Here is a 17,338-nt window from a genome sequence, read left to right as displayed (position 1 = left end):
TGCTACGAACACATGGGTTGGTTTACGCTGGCATGTTGCTAGTGAAACGGAGAGTACGTCAAGCAGGAAGAGAGCAGTTTTCCAGGTTTTCCCCGTCCCCCTGCCTGCCTCCACAGGGCACTTGAAATGGGGATTTTCTCTAGACACTGTTAATATTCAGTGACACATGATCAGCTCGGGCCCTGCTGCAGACTGCCAGCTAACTACAAAGCCCTGAGCTGATTGATCTTCCTTCTGCCCAAACTTGGGGAGCTGAATCTGGTGGAGAGGCTCACTTTTGTGCATGACTTGGGGCTTGCTCTAGTTTGAGCTCTGCTAATGTAAATAACCTGGGAGGCCAAGAACTGTCACGTGACAGTCCCACTGCCAGCCTGCCTCTGAGAGCAAGCGAGCAAGCAGAACGATTGTTTGCTGGCAGGGTCACAGCCAAGACAAAGGGAGCAATCATTCTTTGGCTTTGTCTGAGTGGCCTTAAATGTAATTTAGAGGAGGAAGAAGGGAAGGTATTTTTAACTTTTAGGTGTGTATTTGGGATAGGTCAGTGCAGCCACCTTGCTTGCATATCAAAATATGGAGAAAGCAGCAAAACTAAGGGACAAAGTTGATTACCAACAACTTTACTTTCAGAAATGCCATGGTTGGTTTAGATGAAGAGCCAGGTGTAAAAACTGTTCTCTGGCTTACTAGGTTTGCTCTCTGCAAGGGTCAGATGAGTTTTATTCAAAGGGAGATGATGAGGAAAGGAGGGGGCAGTGTGAGTCAGTGGAAGAGACCTGGGAGGTCAGGGTGCTTTTTTTCACAGACTCACTGAAGGTTGTTTGGTCCAACCCCCTTACTCAAGCAGGGTTAGCTAAAGCAGGTTTCCCAGGATTGTGTCCAGTTGAGTTTGGAACATCTCCAAGGATGGAGACTGCAGCCTCTCTGGGCAACCTGTTCCCCTGTTTGATCACCTTCACAGTAAAACGTTTTTCTGATGTTTAAATGGAGTTTCCTGTATTTTAGGTTGTGCCCATTGCCCTCATCCTGTCACTAGGCACCACTGAAAAGAGTGTAGCTCCATTTTCTTTACAGCCTTCCTTTAGATATTCGTTGATTAGATTCTCCCCAGCCTTCTCTTCTCCAGGCTAAACAGTCCCAGTTCTCTCAGCCTTTCCTCATATGAGAGATGTTCTGGTCCCTTGATCATCTCTGTGGTCCTTTTCTGGACTTGCTCTAGCATGTCCATATCTCTCTCGTACTGGGGAGCCCAGAACTGTACACAGTGTTCTCGGTGCAGCCTCACCAGTGCTGAGTAGAGGGGAAGAATCGCCTCCCTCGACCCGCTGGCAACACTCTTCCTAACGCAGCCCAGGATACTGTTGGCCTCCTTTGGCACAAGGACACATTGCTGGACCGTGTCCGACTTGTCCGCCAGGACTCCCAGGTCCTTCTCTGCTTTAATTTTAAAGCAAAAATCTAACAGGCAAATTTCAGGGCCGCTCTGTGGTTGAACATTGTTTTATTTCTAACTTTGTCACTGAGGGAGAGGTCTGATTCAAAAGTCCAAGCAGAGGATGAGGTGTTACCAAAGCAGGCAGCCTACTGCGATTTAAGTCACTTGCCACCCACGGCTGAAGAAGGGCTCAGTCAGGACAACCGCTAGTCTTTTCTGGCAGGTGATTAGGTTCCCTACTGCAGTTCAAGTATGGGATAACCTCTCCAGCAAAGTTCAGTTTGTTTAACCCTTTAGGCTTATTTCTTGTGCGTGAAGTTATGCTGCTTGTCTTGTGCTAGGCAGTGTAATGTAATTGCCAGGGACACTGCGAATAACTGTTCTCTTTCCGCAGTGGTGGCCTAGATAACGAAGCCCAGCCTTTCCCCATTCAGACAGGGCTTGGTGGAAAGACAATATTCCTCACCTGGATTTTGGGACAACTGGAAAAGATGCCCACCCAAAAATCCCATTTTCTTAAACACAGCCCAGCCTGTAGTGGAGGCAACCCCCTTGGGATTTTACATGGGAGAGGAGCGATAAAGGCCACCTGGCTTTAGCCCTTACTGTACAGTCTCTTTCGGGCTTGATTTGTGCTGCTTTTTCCCTGATTTCAACAGAATTTTACAACAAAGGGGCAAACTGAACTGTGCCTTGCTCTAGCAAGGAAAAATTGCTCCTTCTTGGGGGCAGAGACAAGGAGCCCTGGGTCCCACCCCTGGCATGGGATGGCTGCAGCAGGTCCCTTTCTAGGGAGCGTCCTGGGTGATGGGCTGGGTGCTTGCCCTGGGGGATAAGCTCTAGCAGCAGGGGCAGGGAAGGGCCTTGCCCTTAAAGGAGACTCGGCACCATATGCTGGGAGGCGGGTTGAGGAGAAGAGGAAGAAGGGCAAAGTGAAAATGGAGGGAGCAAAAATTGAGGGGAGCCAGTAAAGGATAGGAGGGTAATAGGTCAAGGGGGATAGAAAGAAGAAGAAAAGAAGGTGAAAAAGCTATGTTTTCTTATTTTCTGAAGCGTGGGGGACCAAGCCAGAAGTCCATTGACTGCTTTGGCAGTCTCCTTCCTTACAGAGGCTTAGGCGAGGGAGGGCACAAAGTGGGAGCGGAAAGGGGCAGTGGGCACCGGAAGAATCTTTGCTTCCATCCCAAAAGCTGCTTGTAATCTGACTCTAGACATAAGTCTTCAAGCTGCAAGGAAGCTCTGTAGCTTTTTTTAGCATTTATAACCTTTTAAACCTGTCAGGGAGCATTCTGCTGGAATAGAGCTGAGCCAAAAGGGCTGGCCCTGCCCCTGCCCTGTGCTCTGCGTTGTCATTAGACAACTTCCACCAAATGGGTGTAAGGGCGATCCCATCGCCTGCACCGGGTGGTGCTGTTCAAGGCCTGCTTTGCGCAGATGTCAGTGGTACAAGGTATGGGAAAGGGGTGAGAAGGGACAGAGCTAGGGGATGCTATAGCACAGTGAAGCACTGCATAGAGATAGCCCTTTGGGTCTTGGATATGGCACAGCCCTGCTGGCACAGCTTCGTAACCTAGGTTAATTAGCCTTCTTGCTCAACTCTGTTACATCCAGTTTCTAGTGGATAACGTGCTGCACAGTGTAGACATACCTGGGATATAAAAGTAGCCAAGAACCACGCCAGGAGGCAGTTTGCTTTGCCTCTGGAGGACCTCGGTGCTTGTTGCCTGCTGACGCATTCTTCCCCTTCAGCCCGCCAAGAACTGAGTTGCTTATGTGCAAATGCTGCATATTGGGCTTGCACAAACAGCCAAAGCTTTGCTGGAGGACAGAGGAATCCAAATGCAACTCTGGCCTGTTTTCACAGGACTGCAAGGGGATTGACTGGTGGTAGGGAAGTGATACATTCCTGTCTAATTCATTATTTCCTTCAGAATGAAAGGCAACACTTTATGTTCTGTCTTGGTGATGAATCAGTGAATCGTTTCTTATGTATGGTGTGTAGACAGACACAGACAATCAGCCAGTATCCTTGGCTTTGTGTGCTTGTTGGCATCTGACTCAGCAGCTGTGGCCTGGGATGGGAAATTGCTGAGCTCTCTAGTGTCACTAAGTGGTCGTTTCTCTCCCTGCTGTGCCTGAGGACAGCACAGCAGAGTCTCACCACTGCTATTCTCATTAAAGTCAGGAAAATTACTGAGCCTTAAAATATGAAGTAATCTGTTATTTACAGTGTGCCTCCTTTATCTCTCGTTCTGGAGCTGTGTCTCAAAGGGTTGACGCTAGCTCAGAGCAGCTTCTCTCTGGTTCACAGAGCCTCTCCAGCAGCGTCCTCAGGTCAGCTGCAGAGGCAACAACTTTCTGCTTCTTGCCTCTGTACTATAAAACCAGCCTGCAAGTATGTGTTTCTTGGTAGCTTACCCTCCATCTTGCTTGCTGGGTTAATAGCTCACATCTTGTTTAGCAGGGGAGTGATGATAGGATAAAATTTGAGCAACTGAGGAGTGGAGGGACAGCTTACAATTATCTCATTGCAGCTGGAATAACTCAAGGAGGAGGAGAGCGTGAGAAGCCTCTCTTACGCTCTCTTAAGTCTGCTCTTAACTGGAAAGGTCAGAAAGGCTCTGGAGGGCGAACTGAGGATCACCCTGGTCTCCTCTGAATGACATGGAGTGGCAATGACCTTGGGGAATGGATGTAATCAGCCTGTGGTACAGCATGCCAAAAATCTCTTCCTTGGCTCCCTGGCCGATGTCTGGGGACTAGGAGGAGATGGCATATGAATTCATGTTCTAGCAATGTGCCAATTGGGACAGGGGTTCTCACAGTCTTTGTGGGGCTGATAAGACCAGATTTTTGGCTACTTCATACTGAGCCTGAAGCAGTCTCAGTTGGATGAAGGCAAAACATGATTCTTGTTTTTATTTATTTGTGTTAAGACCCATTTGATATGAATGCCTAAGTAACACTTTGGAGAAAAAAATTATTTATTAAGACAGGGAAGGTCATAAGAGACTTGCCTACAGAAACATTCAGCGTTCCCCACACATGCACACTTTTTAAAATAAAAGGTTGTTTTGCTGGTTCCTCATACAAACGTACTGACCTTTTACTCTTTAAGTGAATTCTGGGCAGGCTGACTTTGCTCTCCAGGGTGGTCAGTGCCTTTCACTGCAGTTTGAAACTCTGGAGCCATCGCTGTGCCCATTGTGCCTGATTCTAACAGAGGAACCCAGGAGCACCCGTGCCCAGGATCTTCCCCGCTCTTGCCTTGGCCTCTGAAACCGACAGCCAAAGAGCCTTTTCTCTGGGAACAGGTGGGAGGGAACCTCAGTTCATGTGAGCGATGTGCGATCCTGCGCTCTGTAGATCCAGCTAAGGCTGGTCTCACACTGTAAGTGGAAAAGCACCGTATCCCACCAGTAGCTCCCAGAGTACTGGATACAGCAATGGTAAAACCAAAGAGGCTAAGGCCCACTAGCGCCTGTGCATACAGTGTTATTATCTGTCACAGTTCTGGACCCCTCTGATATCCCACTGGTCATGTATTGAGAGATTATAACATAAAAGAAGAGAGTCAAGAAGACTGGGCGTTTTTCACTTTATAAGTAAAAGATTTTAGCTTAATAGCTAAAGATAAAAAGACCTCATCCATGGACAAAGTGAATGAGAGGAAACTGTAATGGGGAAATGAGGGAAGGGAGAAAGAGGGACCTTTAAAGGGCTGCACTGGCCCCATGGAGGAGTGGCAGCCACGTGATTAGCCCTTTCTCTTGTAACTCAAGGGAAACTTTCTACAGATCACTGACATCAGCCCATCAGCCACAGCAGGAGCTCAGACTCACTGAGCCTCTATATAAGCCTAAGCACCACCGCTTTGATTTTTTAGCCCCCGGATCTCTGTCGCTTGGTGCACTGAAACATGTTTGTGCTTGTGAAACACCTGTGCACTTGAACAGAGCTGTCGTGCCAGTTACAGGGTCTATCTGTTCTGCTTGTGAGCAGGGTTAGCAAATTATGTCTCTCAGAGCATCTAGAGAGGGGTATATCAGAGTAGACGGGCATCCGGAGCAGAAGGGGAGCTATGCAGAAAGTAATGCAGAAAGGCATTTGGGATGCCCAGAGATCCAGCTGGGAAAAGTAGTAGAGCATTATTCATTTATTCTTCATGCTTATATGAAGAAAATGTATATATATTTCCATGGGACTTGGAAATGACTGATCTGGGCCTGCAGGGCCTATGCAGGCTGCCAAGGAAGTTGCCTTATGCAGGGTGAAATCCTGCGTGTTTTACACCTGAGAATAGCCCCAAGGTAAAGAAAACAAGTACTTTTCTCAGGTGAGTGATGCAAGCAGCATTTGTCCCTTAATCATGGGCTGAGAGTAGTAAACTGCTGGTTTGATCTGTTCTCGTTCCTTACCCATGTGTATAGATGAGACCGTGAGTCTCCTGCTTGCTCTCTACAAGGTCTCCTGAGTCTCTCTCTCTCCCAGAACCAGAGGGCCTTCAGCAAGAAGGAAATAGCTGGAAGGAAAGAGCAGAAGGTCCTGTGCATCCCTCCAACCAGGAGAGAGGGCTGTATGAAGGAAAGGAGAGGACCACCAGGCTGAGAGCATGCTGCATCTCGAGTCTTCTGAAAATCTCCACTGGGCCCTCTACGATGGGGGCCGAGTTGTTCATAATCCCAGTGTGAATACCCAAACACACTTTGTTCAAGCCCTCCAGGCAGTGTTTATACATCATAAAAAGGCAAGAAGGGGTCAACATATAAAAGATAGTAGTTGACCTGGGGGCTCTGATATTTGGTGTGAGCTATTCTTCTAAGAATGTGCCTGAAAAGTGCTGGTTAAGGGTTTGATATTCAAAGAGGAGCTAGCGTGGTCTGCTGTCATATACTGTATACCAGCCCATTATGAGCACAGTACTCATTTGTGTATGTACAAATGCATACATATCTGCCTGTGTGCTGTTCATACTGGCACTTTCCACCAAGGGGACATGGCACAAATAGAAGTATATCAATACTTCAGCCTTTTCATACCAGAAGTCTAAAATTTCTATTTCAGCTATTGTACATAGAGAGAGACAAAGAGACTGACCAATAGGCAGAAAAAAATCTATAAAACTTTGCTTTGCAATTCATCCAATAAAGGAAATATATGGTGTGTAAACCTTGTTTCTCATCAGGCTGATTCACATTCATACAGTAAGCTTTGATTTTTCCTGTCCCTTGCACTATTAATTTCACTAACATCACTTGTTCTCTCTGACGTAAGCCAGCGTAGGAAAGATCAGAACAATGTTCCTTGTCTCTGGAAAGAGAAGACAAATATACCCTATGCTTACAAGTCTAAACAACTGGAAAATGTATTTATAAATGTATTTATAGAGATAAAACTATCTCCAAACTCTCCATTCATTGCACTATTGTCAAACCTAATAAGCTAAGACAACTGAAATCTGCAGGCATGGGAAAGCAGGAAGACCTAACACTGTTGAAGTGACCTGCGCATGAATGTTGCTGCATTCGCCAGGACTGAATTGCTGACCCTTTGCATTGTGAGTGACCCTCTTGACTGCAAACTGACGCCCTGAGCTCCTTTTCAGTCTGCGGTCAAAAGAGGCTTCTCACAGGCTACCATGGGACATCTGAGCCTCTAAGCAGGGAGTAACTTTGCAGCTGAATACTTAAAAGCCAAACAGCTTGAATCCTTTCACTGCTCATTGCCCAACTCACATTATCCACCGTCTAATATGGTTGGATGGATGTGTTCCCTCCTAACATCTTGGTCATGGGAAAAGATGCCATATGGGATTTGGGTTAAAAGTCAGCTAAAGCTAGAAGGTCATGTGGAATAGGATGGCTTCAGAACAGGCCTCCTGTGAATGTTTCCAGCAGCACGGGTATGCACTCTCACATTTTCTCTTCAACTATCTTGTGCTCTCAGTGCGCAACCTTTAAATTCAGCTGAGGTTCACCTGAAAGAGAAGGTAGGCCCAACCCAGATTTGGCTGCAGATGTTTGGAACTGAGTTGGGATCCGGTTGAGTGCTTCTTGAAACTTTGGGGTTAAGAATCAACAGTTCACTTCAGCACAGTGACCTTCAGCCTCAAGAATCAGCCTGGGCTCAGATCTGGATCAGCCTTTCCGACAGTTCAGGAACTTCCAAGCTGCAATGTCCCGTATCAGACCACCCACACTTACTCTGTCTTTTGCCTGAGCTTTCAAGAAGACATTGTGCCAGACAGGGACTGCAGTATTTGGTTTTGCACTGCTTTGCCAGGTAAAAATATCCTGTTATATGGAATGAAAATTTATATATGAAAAAATAAATTTTCATTTCATTTTATATGAAAATTTAACTAGTATCTGTAAAGCCTTCCTCCCCTCTCAAACCTTTTTGCTACTCATAACACGTTAATGAGTAGCTATGGACTCCCATAGCAGAACTTGCAGGAGGATTCAGTGGTCTTGGCAGGGTAGCTGCAAAGGTTATTTTGTTTAATAAAAAGGACTAAACTTCAAAGTGACCTTCTCTATGGATGAGATTTGGTCTTTGGATGTAAGTGCTGGGCTGATGAGCACAGATAATATAAATTGGCTCAGTGTGTCCCTCTGGCAATGAATGGGCAGGCACTTTTCCTCCCTCCTAGGGGAGACTCAGGGGAAATTCCCTGCAGATTCCTATTGTCCGTATAAAGGAGGCATGATTTACAGCGGTGCTGGGTGCCTGCAGGCATCACCCGCTGCAGGGAGAGTCCTGGTTGCTCAGCACCGCTGAGAATCAGGCTGTGAGGACTCCTGGCAAGGGCAGGGGGAGCAGAGCAGAGGGGGAAGGAGGAGCAGGCAGGTGCTTGTTGACACTCAAAAATAGGTCTTCTGATGGAGCAACCCACCACGGGGGAGGCCTCTTAGCGCCCACAAGTGAAACTGTACACAGTCAAAGCTAATCGTCATCGTCATCATCATCATCGTCGTCGTCGTCATCATCGTCGTCGTCATCATCGTCATTGTCGTCATCGTCGTCATCGTTGTCGTCATCTTCAGTATTTATCTTCCCAGAAAGCACATCCTCTATCCAGTCCTCCAGCTCCTCGGCTGTGGGCAGGTCGTCGTCATCTCTGATCTCCATCCAGATGCTGTCAGCCTGCAAGGACAGGTGACGGGGGGATTAGCCACCCTCAGAGACATGAGCCAGAGACTGGGTTCATTGCTATCGCGGGGAAAAGGGTTGGACTGCAGTTGGCATGTAGGGATGGTGGTGGCTATCTTATCTCTCTGACACAGCTTGAGGACGGGATCAGGCAAAACATCTCACTACCCACTTGCTGGGTTCACCACTTGCCTCTAAAGTGGTGTTTTTTCTGAGTAGGAGGCGTGGGATTGATTTATGGGTCTACGGGAGTGTGTGGTGCTGTTCACCCCTACTGCCCATGTAGACGCTGCATTTTCCTCACCCTGTTTGGCCAGTTCTGCTGACTCCAAATCTACGTAGAGGCTGTGCTGCCTCCTGCTGCATAGCCCCAGTCCACAGCCTTTCCCTCTTTCACCCTTTCCCCTTTTCACCCCTGCTGGGTCTGTTTCATTGGGCCTGCTCATCCTGCTATCAGCACCCCTTTTCCCCTGCCTCTTTGACCAGCAGCTTTGTCTCAGGGTGACGCTGTGGACTTTCTGCATGTGACAGTAGTTTCTGCACTTGGAAGAGGCTTTCCCCAGGTCCTCTCAACCATGCTCTGCCCAAAGAATGGCCAACCCCCCCCCCCCCCCACCAATGCCCTGGTATGTAGGTCCCCTCTGTTCTTTCTCTCCAGCCATCTGCACAAGGCGAGGAGAGAGGGATTGATTCAGGAGCGAGATGCTGTCTAAAGTACAGTTATTAGCCAGAGACAGGAAGCATAGCTTAGATGTTCTCTGAGACCTGGATATGAAGGGTTTTTCTCTCTGCTTTGCTACAGGTTCCTTGGGTAAACCTCCTGGGGAAGACCCTTTTCTTTCACTGGCTTCTCTCTGTAAAATAGGATCAGCATCCTATTTCACGGAGGTGTTGTGAGGTTGTCTTGGTCAGTGTTTGATGTTGTAGAACCAAGTGCTATTCATATATCAGAAGACAACTGCAGGCTTTGACAAACTCACTGCACATCTTTCCTTGTCGATGGTGCCTAACTCTCTTTTTCTGTATGGTTTGCTAAAAAGCTAGACCATATTTCTGCTCAAAGGAAGCAGTTTCTCCCTTATATTTCCTTTCTAAAACACCAAAACAATAGCAAAAAGAGGCGGGGAGGGGCACGCAGTTCTTACTTCATGCAGATGATCCTGTGCTGACAGCAGGACTATTTGTGTGGCAAAAAATGACACCTTTGAATAACAGGAATAGGACTGGGCCCATTGCACACAGAGAAGCTGCTACGCGAATAAAGCAGCAATATTTCGTAACACATCGTGGCGCTAGTCCTGAGCCACTATGATATGATGAGCTAGTGGGAGGCCTCTGGGAGCTCAGTGGTGTTTGCATTGGCAGGTTGTTAGAGAAGTGATGGGGTCGCAAAGGTTACGTCCACTGAAGCCAACAGGAGTGTTTATTTGTACTCCGCTGTGTAAGCCCCACTTTGTACCTGCCTAACTCAGCTAATTCAGTGATGTAACACTGAAATAACGAAATGAGCTCAATGTTTGTTTTAGATATCACCAGCCAACCTACAACTTTTTAAAATCTCTCTCTTGAGGAATTGAAAACAGACTAAGAGGAATGAAAGAAAAACTGCAAACACTATAATCAACAACCTGAAACATTTACTACATCAAATCTAGATAATGCATGAGTTTTTACAGGTCTCTGAGTGGTTGTTGGATAATAAGGCATATGTTCATGCCTAATATCTTTTTGTATATGATTCTCTTGCTACTGACAATTCTACTTCCATGACTTTCCATTCATAGCTATTTAACATAACTTTGACATGACTTTAAGCATGGCCAACTGGAGTAAATACAACAAAGAGAGATACCGTGGCCTTGTGATGAGAGCAACAAGCTAGAAGATTTGGGCTCGGTTTCTGGCTTGCCCATTCATCTCTCATATGGTTTTAGGTGATGCATATTAACTCATCCTTCTTCCTTTTTGTCTCTCTTAACAAGTCTTAACCCACTGGGTCCCCAGTCTGTAGGTAGCTGTCCAATGGTCTCACGGATGCTGGTCTATTACATTTAAAGCTCTAGTCACATCCGGGCAGCTCTGCACCTACTCTGCAACTCCTGAGCCAACCTATGCAGTTCCCTTTCATTTCACTCACATGTGGCAGGCAAGATCCAGGGCCATCGGCTTCTTAACACCGTCTTTTTTTGCCTGCCCTACCACACCGCCCGTTTTACGGGAGCTATTGCTTCTGCTGTAGTTGCCATCTTGCAGTGCTTGTCAAGTGACAGGAGGCACAGTCTTATACTGCTTGTAGGAATTTCACTGTCCCTCTGTTCAGGAGAGAGGACGTAGATTGCTCCTGGTCACAGAGCAAGGTTGGTGGCGGGGCCAGGACTAGCACCCAGCCCCTGCCGGTTGCCCCAACTCTGCCAAGTCCCTCCCTGCTCTCTCCTAATGAAATTAGCTGTCTCTGTATTGATGAAATTTCAAACACAAGAAGTCATTACCGCCAACACCAAATTAAGACTACTTCTGTGGTGGGGACAATGCTGGTTCCAAAGACACTCCCCATATCCAGGCAGATTCATTTTAAAGAGCCACAGTTTAAAGTATCCAGCCTTTAACCATTAAAAATAAACTAAAGTAGTAAATGAGCCAGGCTGGAGCATGTGTTAAGTGTGCTCTGATCAGCTTGACAGTTATTGTCGGCAGGAGGAAAAATGGTGGGGGTTTTTCAGCCTCTCTACAGCAAAGCGTGGGGGCTGCGTGGCAAGGGGTGAGCTGCACTTTCCACGGTAACGTGGCAGCACTACTCGGAAAGGAGCTGCCTGCTCGGGGGAAAATGCAAGATGCTGGGCAGGGGGCCGTGTTTTGGTCAGTGGTGGGAGCAGAGCTGTACTCTCTCACCCATGTTTGCACAGGTGGGCTCCATGTGAGGGCGTACGGGAATGGCTCCATCCCCTGTTCCTGCTTCCTCCCTGCAGCTGGACAGCATGTGTCACTAGCTTTGATACAGGCACAGGGCGGTGGGACCCCCTGGTTAGTGCTGCTGAGGACATCAGAGCCCCTGGCCATGCTCCTGGTTATGGCTCAGAGCCTGCCACAGGCTGGACAGTGTCCGTGTACCTGCCCAACAGGGCCTGCGAAGGCTCCTTTGCACCAAGAAGCCTTGCACTTCCTTGCCACCCTTGAACAAGGCCTTCTGGGCCCCAAGTGTGTTTGCGACTGAACTTTTATATGGTGAGGAAACGGCCTCAGTTTCAGGCTGCAGAAGGGGGAAGCTTGTGCAAGGGAAATGATGGCAGTGGTTCAATGGGATGAAAGCCTAGAAGATCCCCCTGCTACCCTCTTTGCCTCAGGACAATCCCTCTGTTTTCTGTTTACGCTGTCTTCTTATTATGGCTGTTTATTTATTTATTTATTTAAAATTTGTGCAATTGCTCCCTGCCATCTGTTGGGGACCATCTTTCACTCCTACACTCAAGCTGTGCCACACTCAAGCTGTACTCAGCTGCTTCTGCTGCAAAAACACCCTCCTTCTTGGTTTTTCCTTCTCTAAATGCAACTGCCCCACACACTCACAAACACTTTTCCTCCTCAAGCCCAACCAGGCGCCCATCAGAGCAGATCCTTCCTGCGAGGCACAAAGATGCACACTGAGAGAAGAGGTGGAAATGTGAGGCCTTGAAAATGAAACTAAGCATACTCCTGAAGGTCAGACCACACGGGCCAATATTGTCCTAGGCAGAAGTGGTTTACATGTAACTCAGCAGCAGAAACATGGCCACGTTGAAACCCCGAAGCCCGCTGTTGGAGGTGTTAAGAGCCCATTTGCATGGGGGAATGGTGAGGTCTTGATACTTTCCCCTGGGGAAAAAGCCTTGAACTTAACAGTAAAAATCCAACCGACCTCAGTGGACTTGCTTTCTGTCTTAGATCCCATCCTCTCTAGCACTCTAATCTCATGATCACTGGATTTTCTGCGCTTGCGCTACTCACGTCTGTGACGTTCACCACCCCAATCTGTGGTCTGAACAGGTCAATCTTGAAAGTCTTCTCCCAGTAAGTGATCAGCTGCAGGAACGAAAAACAGAGGTCAGGCAAGGATCTTTGCAAAGCCTCTTTATATGAATTCAGCTAGCTGGATTGCAATGAAGAGATGGTGTATTGATTAAATCTGGAGAGGAGAGGTAGACCTCAGACTTGGGCTGCCTCACGCAGCAACGAAAAATGCTATACTTTTGGGATAGCCACATAGACAAGACGGCCACGTAGGAGATCACCCCCTTTCTCCAGTGCTAGTGTGCAAAACAAGGCTGGGAGGCCGACCCTGAATGAGTAGCCCTCAGTTTGATCTCCTGAGGTCCAGTTTCCCTTCCTTTAGATTCTGTGCGCACGCCAGGGCAATGCTGGTGCTCTCGCACATCCACACACAAACCCAAGAAAGGAAACGAGCCTCTGCCACTCACCAGCGGAAAGTCGTCGGGGTCAATCCACACAATGCTCAGGTCGGGATTATCCGTGTTATCCCTGGCAACCTGCTTCAGAATTTCCAGGAACTCAAAGCCATCTGAAACGAAATATGAACCACTACGTCCTTCTCCTAAAAAACACATTGGCATTTGCACTCCTGGGGTTTTCAGCTTCCCTCACCCCCTGGAACTGCACTTGTTGTTTATAATTCTCCTTTCTGCAAAAGAAAACGCTGCCTCCCAACTCTTTTTCTTCTGATCGTAATGCTTTTAATTTCTAGCATCCTCCCAGGGTACTGAAATTAGTTACACATGAATTAAGTCTCATAATCCTTCTGTGCAGTAGAACAATGTCACTATTTTATTTCAATGAGGGAGGAAAGGAGTCCCTGAGAGGCTGAAGCTTTTCCATGTGCTGGGGAGCATTTAGCAGTACCATATCCACGGCTTTTCATGAATTGTTGCCCACAGCTTTTCTAAGTGCGCTTGAAAAAGCCAGCCCTAAGCACATTCCCTGAGCCACACAGCAGGGCAGCCACAGAGCCAGGGAGCAAATCTTGGCGCTCGGGCCCCTGCTTCCTCTGCCGTAAAACGTACAACCTGTCATGCAGAATAAACCAAAGGTCTGCGCTGGGTGCTATTTCAGCGGCATCTGGGGCCGGAATACAAAGCTGCTGAGGAAACGCAAGCTAGTGATGAATTACTTCCTGGTGCCAGGCTGGGCTGGAAAGGGCGATTTTTTTTTTTCCAGCTGGCCATCAATTTAAATCCCGAGCTGACAGTTCAGCCCATGCATTTGAATCATGAGCAGTGCAACCACTAATGCCTAGCACAAATGCTCTCGAACAGCCTCGCTCCCCGTCCCAGCAGGTGCCAGCTCCCCCTTCCTGACGGGGGCGTGGGGTTCCTGGCAGAAGATAGGGCTGCCTGGCTGGTCTGACAGGCTCTCAGCTGCCAGACTGGATTTGCTCCGGAAAGAGCAAGTTAGGAGTGCTGAGCTGAAAGGCATCAGGCAGCCTTGCTTCTCAGGGAGGCTTCTCTGTAGCTAGGCTACCAGCGGGACAGCCTTCATGTGGGGAAGGCATGGAGCCTGGAAGGGGGAGTCAGGGCAGAGCCAGCAGCAGAGGGTGGGTTGCTTGCGGGAGCATGAGGGGTGCATGCGTGAGGGAGGTAACTTGCACATGGAAGAGCAAAGCAAGGAGAGCAGCTTGTGAGCAGGGGCAAGGAGGGGTAATTTGGGGAGTTGCGAAGGGGGGCCCTCATGCAAGGTTCCCACTGAACAGCCACAGTGCAAATAAGGCCCTTCAAACTGCACTTCCCTTGAGTGACAGGGTCATGCAAGGAGGAAAATGGCCTCTTACCTGGGTCATCTTCTTCAGCAAAGGCCACAATGTGGATTCCTTCCATGTCATCCTCCTGGAAGCAATAACACTATTACTGATAGGCCAAAAGGGAGAGGACAGGGGCCCGACTGTTACAGGAGATCAGGAGAAGCAGGATACCTTCAGATGATCTGCACAGTTATAAAGGGGAGGACTCAACTGGAGCCCCACTGAAACACTGAGAACGGGAGCTGAGGTAGGGCTGAGCTGTGGAGGTAGCAGGCACTGAACAGGGTAGTTGGGGTGACGTTGCTGGATTCCTACAGCTAAAAATGAGGTGGACACTGCAGTGGTGAAGGAGAGAGCCTCTCATGGTGAGGTTGGACAAAACCTTGCTTTTGGAGGAGGCCGCATGCCCTCTAACATAGGGGGTATGGGTTCACCCACCACAGCCTGAGTCCACATATCCCCAGTCAATTTACAGCCACGAGAGGCCAATTTGGGGGGGGGGGGGAGGGGGGAGGGGTACAAATATCTCCCGCCCTATTCAGACCTCAAACACGCTCCTTTAGGGTTAGTGAATGGGGTTTGCTCATAGTACGAGAGGCGAGATGGCTTACTGGAGCATCTTTGGGAGGTGAAAGATCTGGTCCAGGCAGGGGTCTCTGTGAGCAGTGAGGGGAAACGACTGGGAGGAGGCATCTCTGTGCAAATGCCATGGGGCTCAAATGAGTGCAGGGAAGAAACGACAGCCTGGTGGCTCTGAGGAGCTTTTCCTCATGAGCCACATGAGTGCCGACTTGGGTAATGATACTGGCAAAGGCCAGACGGTTTATCATCCGCCTGCTATGAATGTCATCGTGGCATTATCCCACAGAACAGCTTCATGTTCCTCATCTGCTGCTGGTCCCCGTTTCCATTTCAATTGGTTTTAATGCAAGAAAAGAATTCCCATCTAAATGCTAATTTCTTTTCCCTTTTGAGCCCAGAGGTGACAAAGCCACCGTCAAAAACTGAAAGGAAAAAAACCCTAAAAGATTAAGTGGAAAACATTGTCTTTAGAAACAATAGTGGATGATGGGCCTTTGCTGGTGTCTTTGGGGAATATGTTTTCACAGGGGCATTCCAGGCAGATTTATTCTAGGAATCAGACCACTTACAGCTGGCAAATTCTATAGTTTTACTTTTTCTTCATGTTTGCAAGCAGCATTGTCGGACAGGAAAATACAAAACCAGGGCTAGATTCTGACCTCCAGTGCAGTGGTTTAAAACTGGACGTCACTCCAGTGATGTCACTGGTGATAGTCTCAATTTGCAGCAAGACTAGAATCAAACCTGCTGTCTGTCGTATGTAAGAATCTCCTGATCTTAACCAGACGCTCTCTGTATTCTCAGAGTGTTTGTTAAACAAACACTCCACCATTCACAATTCACACTGTTCCTGAGGTTATTTTAGGATATATTCTGTATGAAATCAAAACCACTGTGTGTATGAAATTTAGGTCCCGCTGAAGCCCATGAAAAAACTTCCAGAGACTTCAACGGATCTTAGAAGCCATCTTCTACATCAAAAATGAATTTCAAAATAAAATGAAAAAGCTATCATGCCCAAGAGACTCAGAACTTCTGATTCAGTTGTATTAAAGATTCTCAAGGTTTTTAGTGCGTTTGAGGTCCACAGCATCTCATGGTATGCAAGGAAGCAACTGAATGCTGTTAAAAATCTTGTACTGAGCTTTCTGGAGGAATGACTGCATCATCTTTAATGTCTTTAAAGCACCTATTCAGTTTGTTTTTCAGCATTCTGCTGGCACTTGAAATTCCCTGGCTGGCTATTAACATTGTGCTCATTTGCACTGAAGGAATAATTTGTCATATATGATTTTTCTTTAATTTTCACCCTTCCCCTCTTCCCCCACACTTGCAGATCAGGAGAGCCATGTGCGATCTGTTGCAAACTGCTGGTTAATTCTGCAGAATCTCCAACATGTGGTTTGCTCACGCTGTGAGAAGTGCAATCAATGCACTATTTGCTCCGCAGCGTATATAATTAGCTGAATTGCCTGCCCTCGTCTGGATTTTGAATTTTACAATTGCTCCTATACAATTTCCATTCGTCATCTGTTTGGTACAAGAGCCATTACTCACCCAGCAAACAGGCTGCTGAAGTCACCCTACCACCAACTTGGACATCTCTGAGAAAAATCCGAAAAATCCTTCCCAAGGATGCTGAACATAGTCATATCGTGATCGCTAGAGAGACTTAACAACAAATGCATTTGGACCAGCTGGGGTAGTTACTTAACTGAGAATAGCTTCTCTTCTTCCGCTGTTTGGAATAGCCAGTTCTTGGGAATCACCACTGTTTACAGCGCTGGGAAATTGCTTTTCTATCCTACTTCCTCCCTCTCCATTCCCGCCTAGAGCTGGAGGTGAATTATGACTGCTGGGGCTGCCTGGCATGCTTTGCTAGCTTTTGGTTCTCTCGAGGAGCAACGGAGCCCCTGTTCAGCCCTCCATCCCTGCTCAGCACAGCATTTAAGCATATAGTTTGAATTCAGCTGTTGGACATCATAACCAAAGCCTTCCCTTCTTCCCAAAGCAGCCAACATGTCCGTAATACTGCCGATGCTTTGCAAGGAAGGAAAGATGGTGGTTCTGCCTAGTCAGAGGCTGGAGTTTTTATATGGCAGTTCAGTACCAGAAAGGATTTGTGTCTTATTAGAAGCTTGCAGAAGACGAAAGGCTTCCCACCCACATGTGCTTACCCAGGTCTCAAACATGTCTTCTGGGCGCAGCTTCCGCAAGGTAGCCCTAGAAAGAGCAAAGGACACGCTTTGAGGACACAGACAGCAGTCCAATGTGACAGGAAAAGGGTGCCGTGGCACATTTGGTTCGTGACTGGAGTCAGCTCCGTAAGCTAGCACGTTTTGAATGCAAGCTTACGGACACGCTAGGTCAAATTAGGCTTTCATTTA

At 47.7% G+C, this 17,338-nt stretch overlaps 1 protein-coding gene across 1 annotated transcript in view; it reads right to left on the bottom strand.

Annotated features, from left to right (window-relative positions):
• Window positions 1–4,392: 4,392 nt before the first annotated feature.
• The window catches only part of CASQ2 (calsequestrin 2), a 38,972-nt gene continuing 26,026 nt past the window's right edge, over window positions 4,393–17,338 (bottom strand). The window contains exons 7-11 of the mRNA XM_009675232.2: window positions 17,129–17,174; window positions 14,400–14,454; window positions 13,036–13,136; window positions 12,566–12,640; window positions 4,393–8,578 (exon numbers count right to left, since the gene is read on the bottom strand). Of these exons, the coding sequence (XP_009673527.1) occupies window positions 8,378–8,578; window positions 12,566–12,640; window positions 13,036–13,136; window positions 14,400–14,454; window positions 17,129–17,174 (478 nt within the window). The 3' untranslated portion in view covers window positions 4,393–8,377. The remainder of the gene's footprint in view (window positions 8,579–12,565; window positions 12,641–13,035; window positions 13,137–14,399; window positions 14,455–17,128; window positions 17,175–17,338) is intronic.

Source organism: Struthio camelus, chromosome 1, assembly GCF_040807025.1.
Source record: "Struthio camelus isolate bStrCam1 chromosome 1, bStrCam1.hap1, whole genome shotgun sequence".
NCBI lineage: Eukaryota > Metazoa > Chordata > Aves > Struthioniformes > Struthionidae > Struthio > Struthio camelus.
Note: the sequence above shows the minus strand (reverse complement) of the source record. Positions and strands in the feature narration are given on the sequence as shown.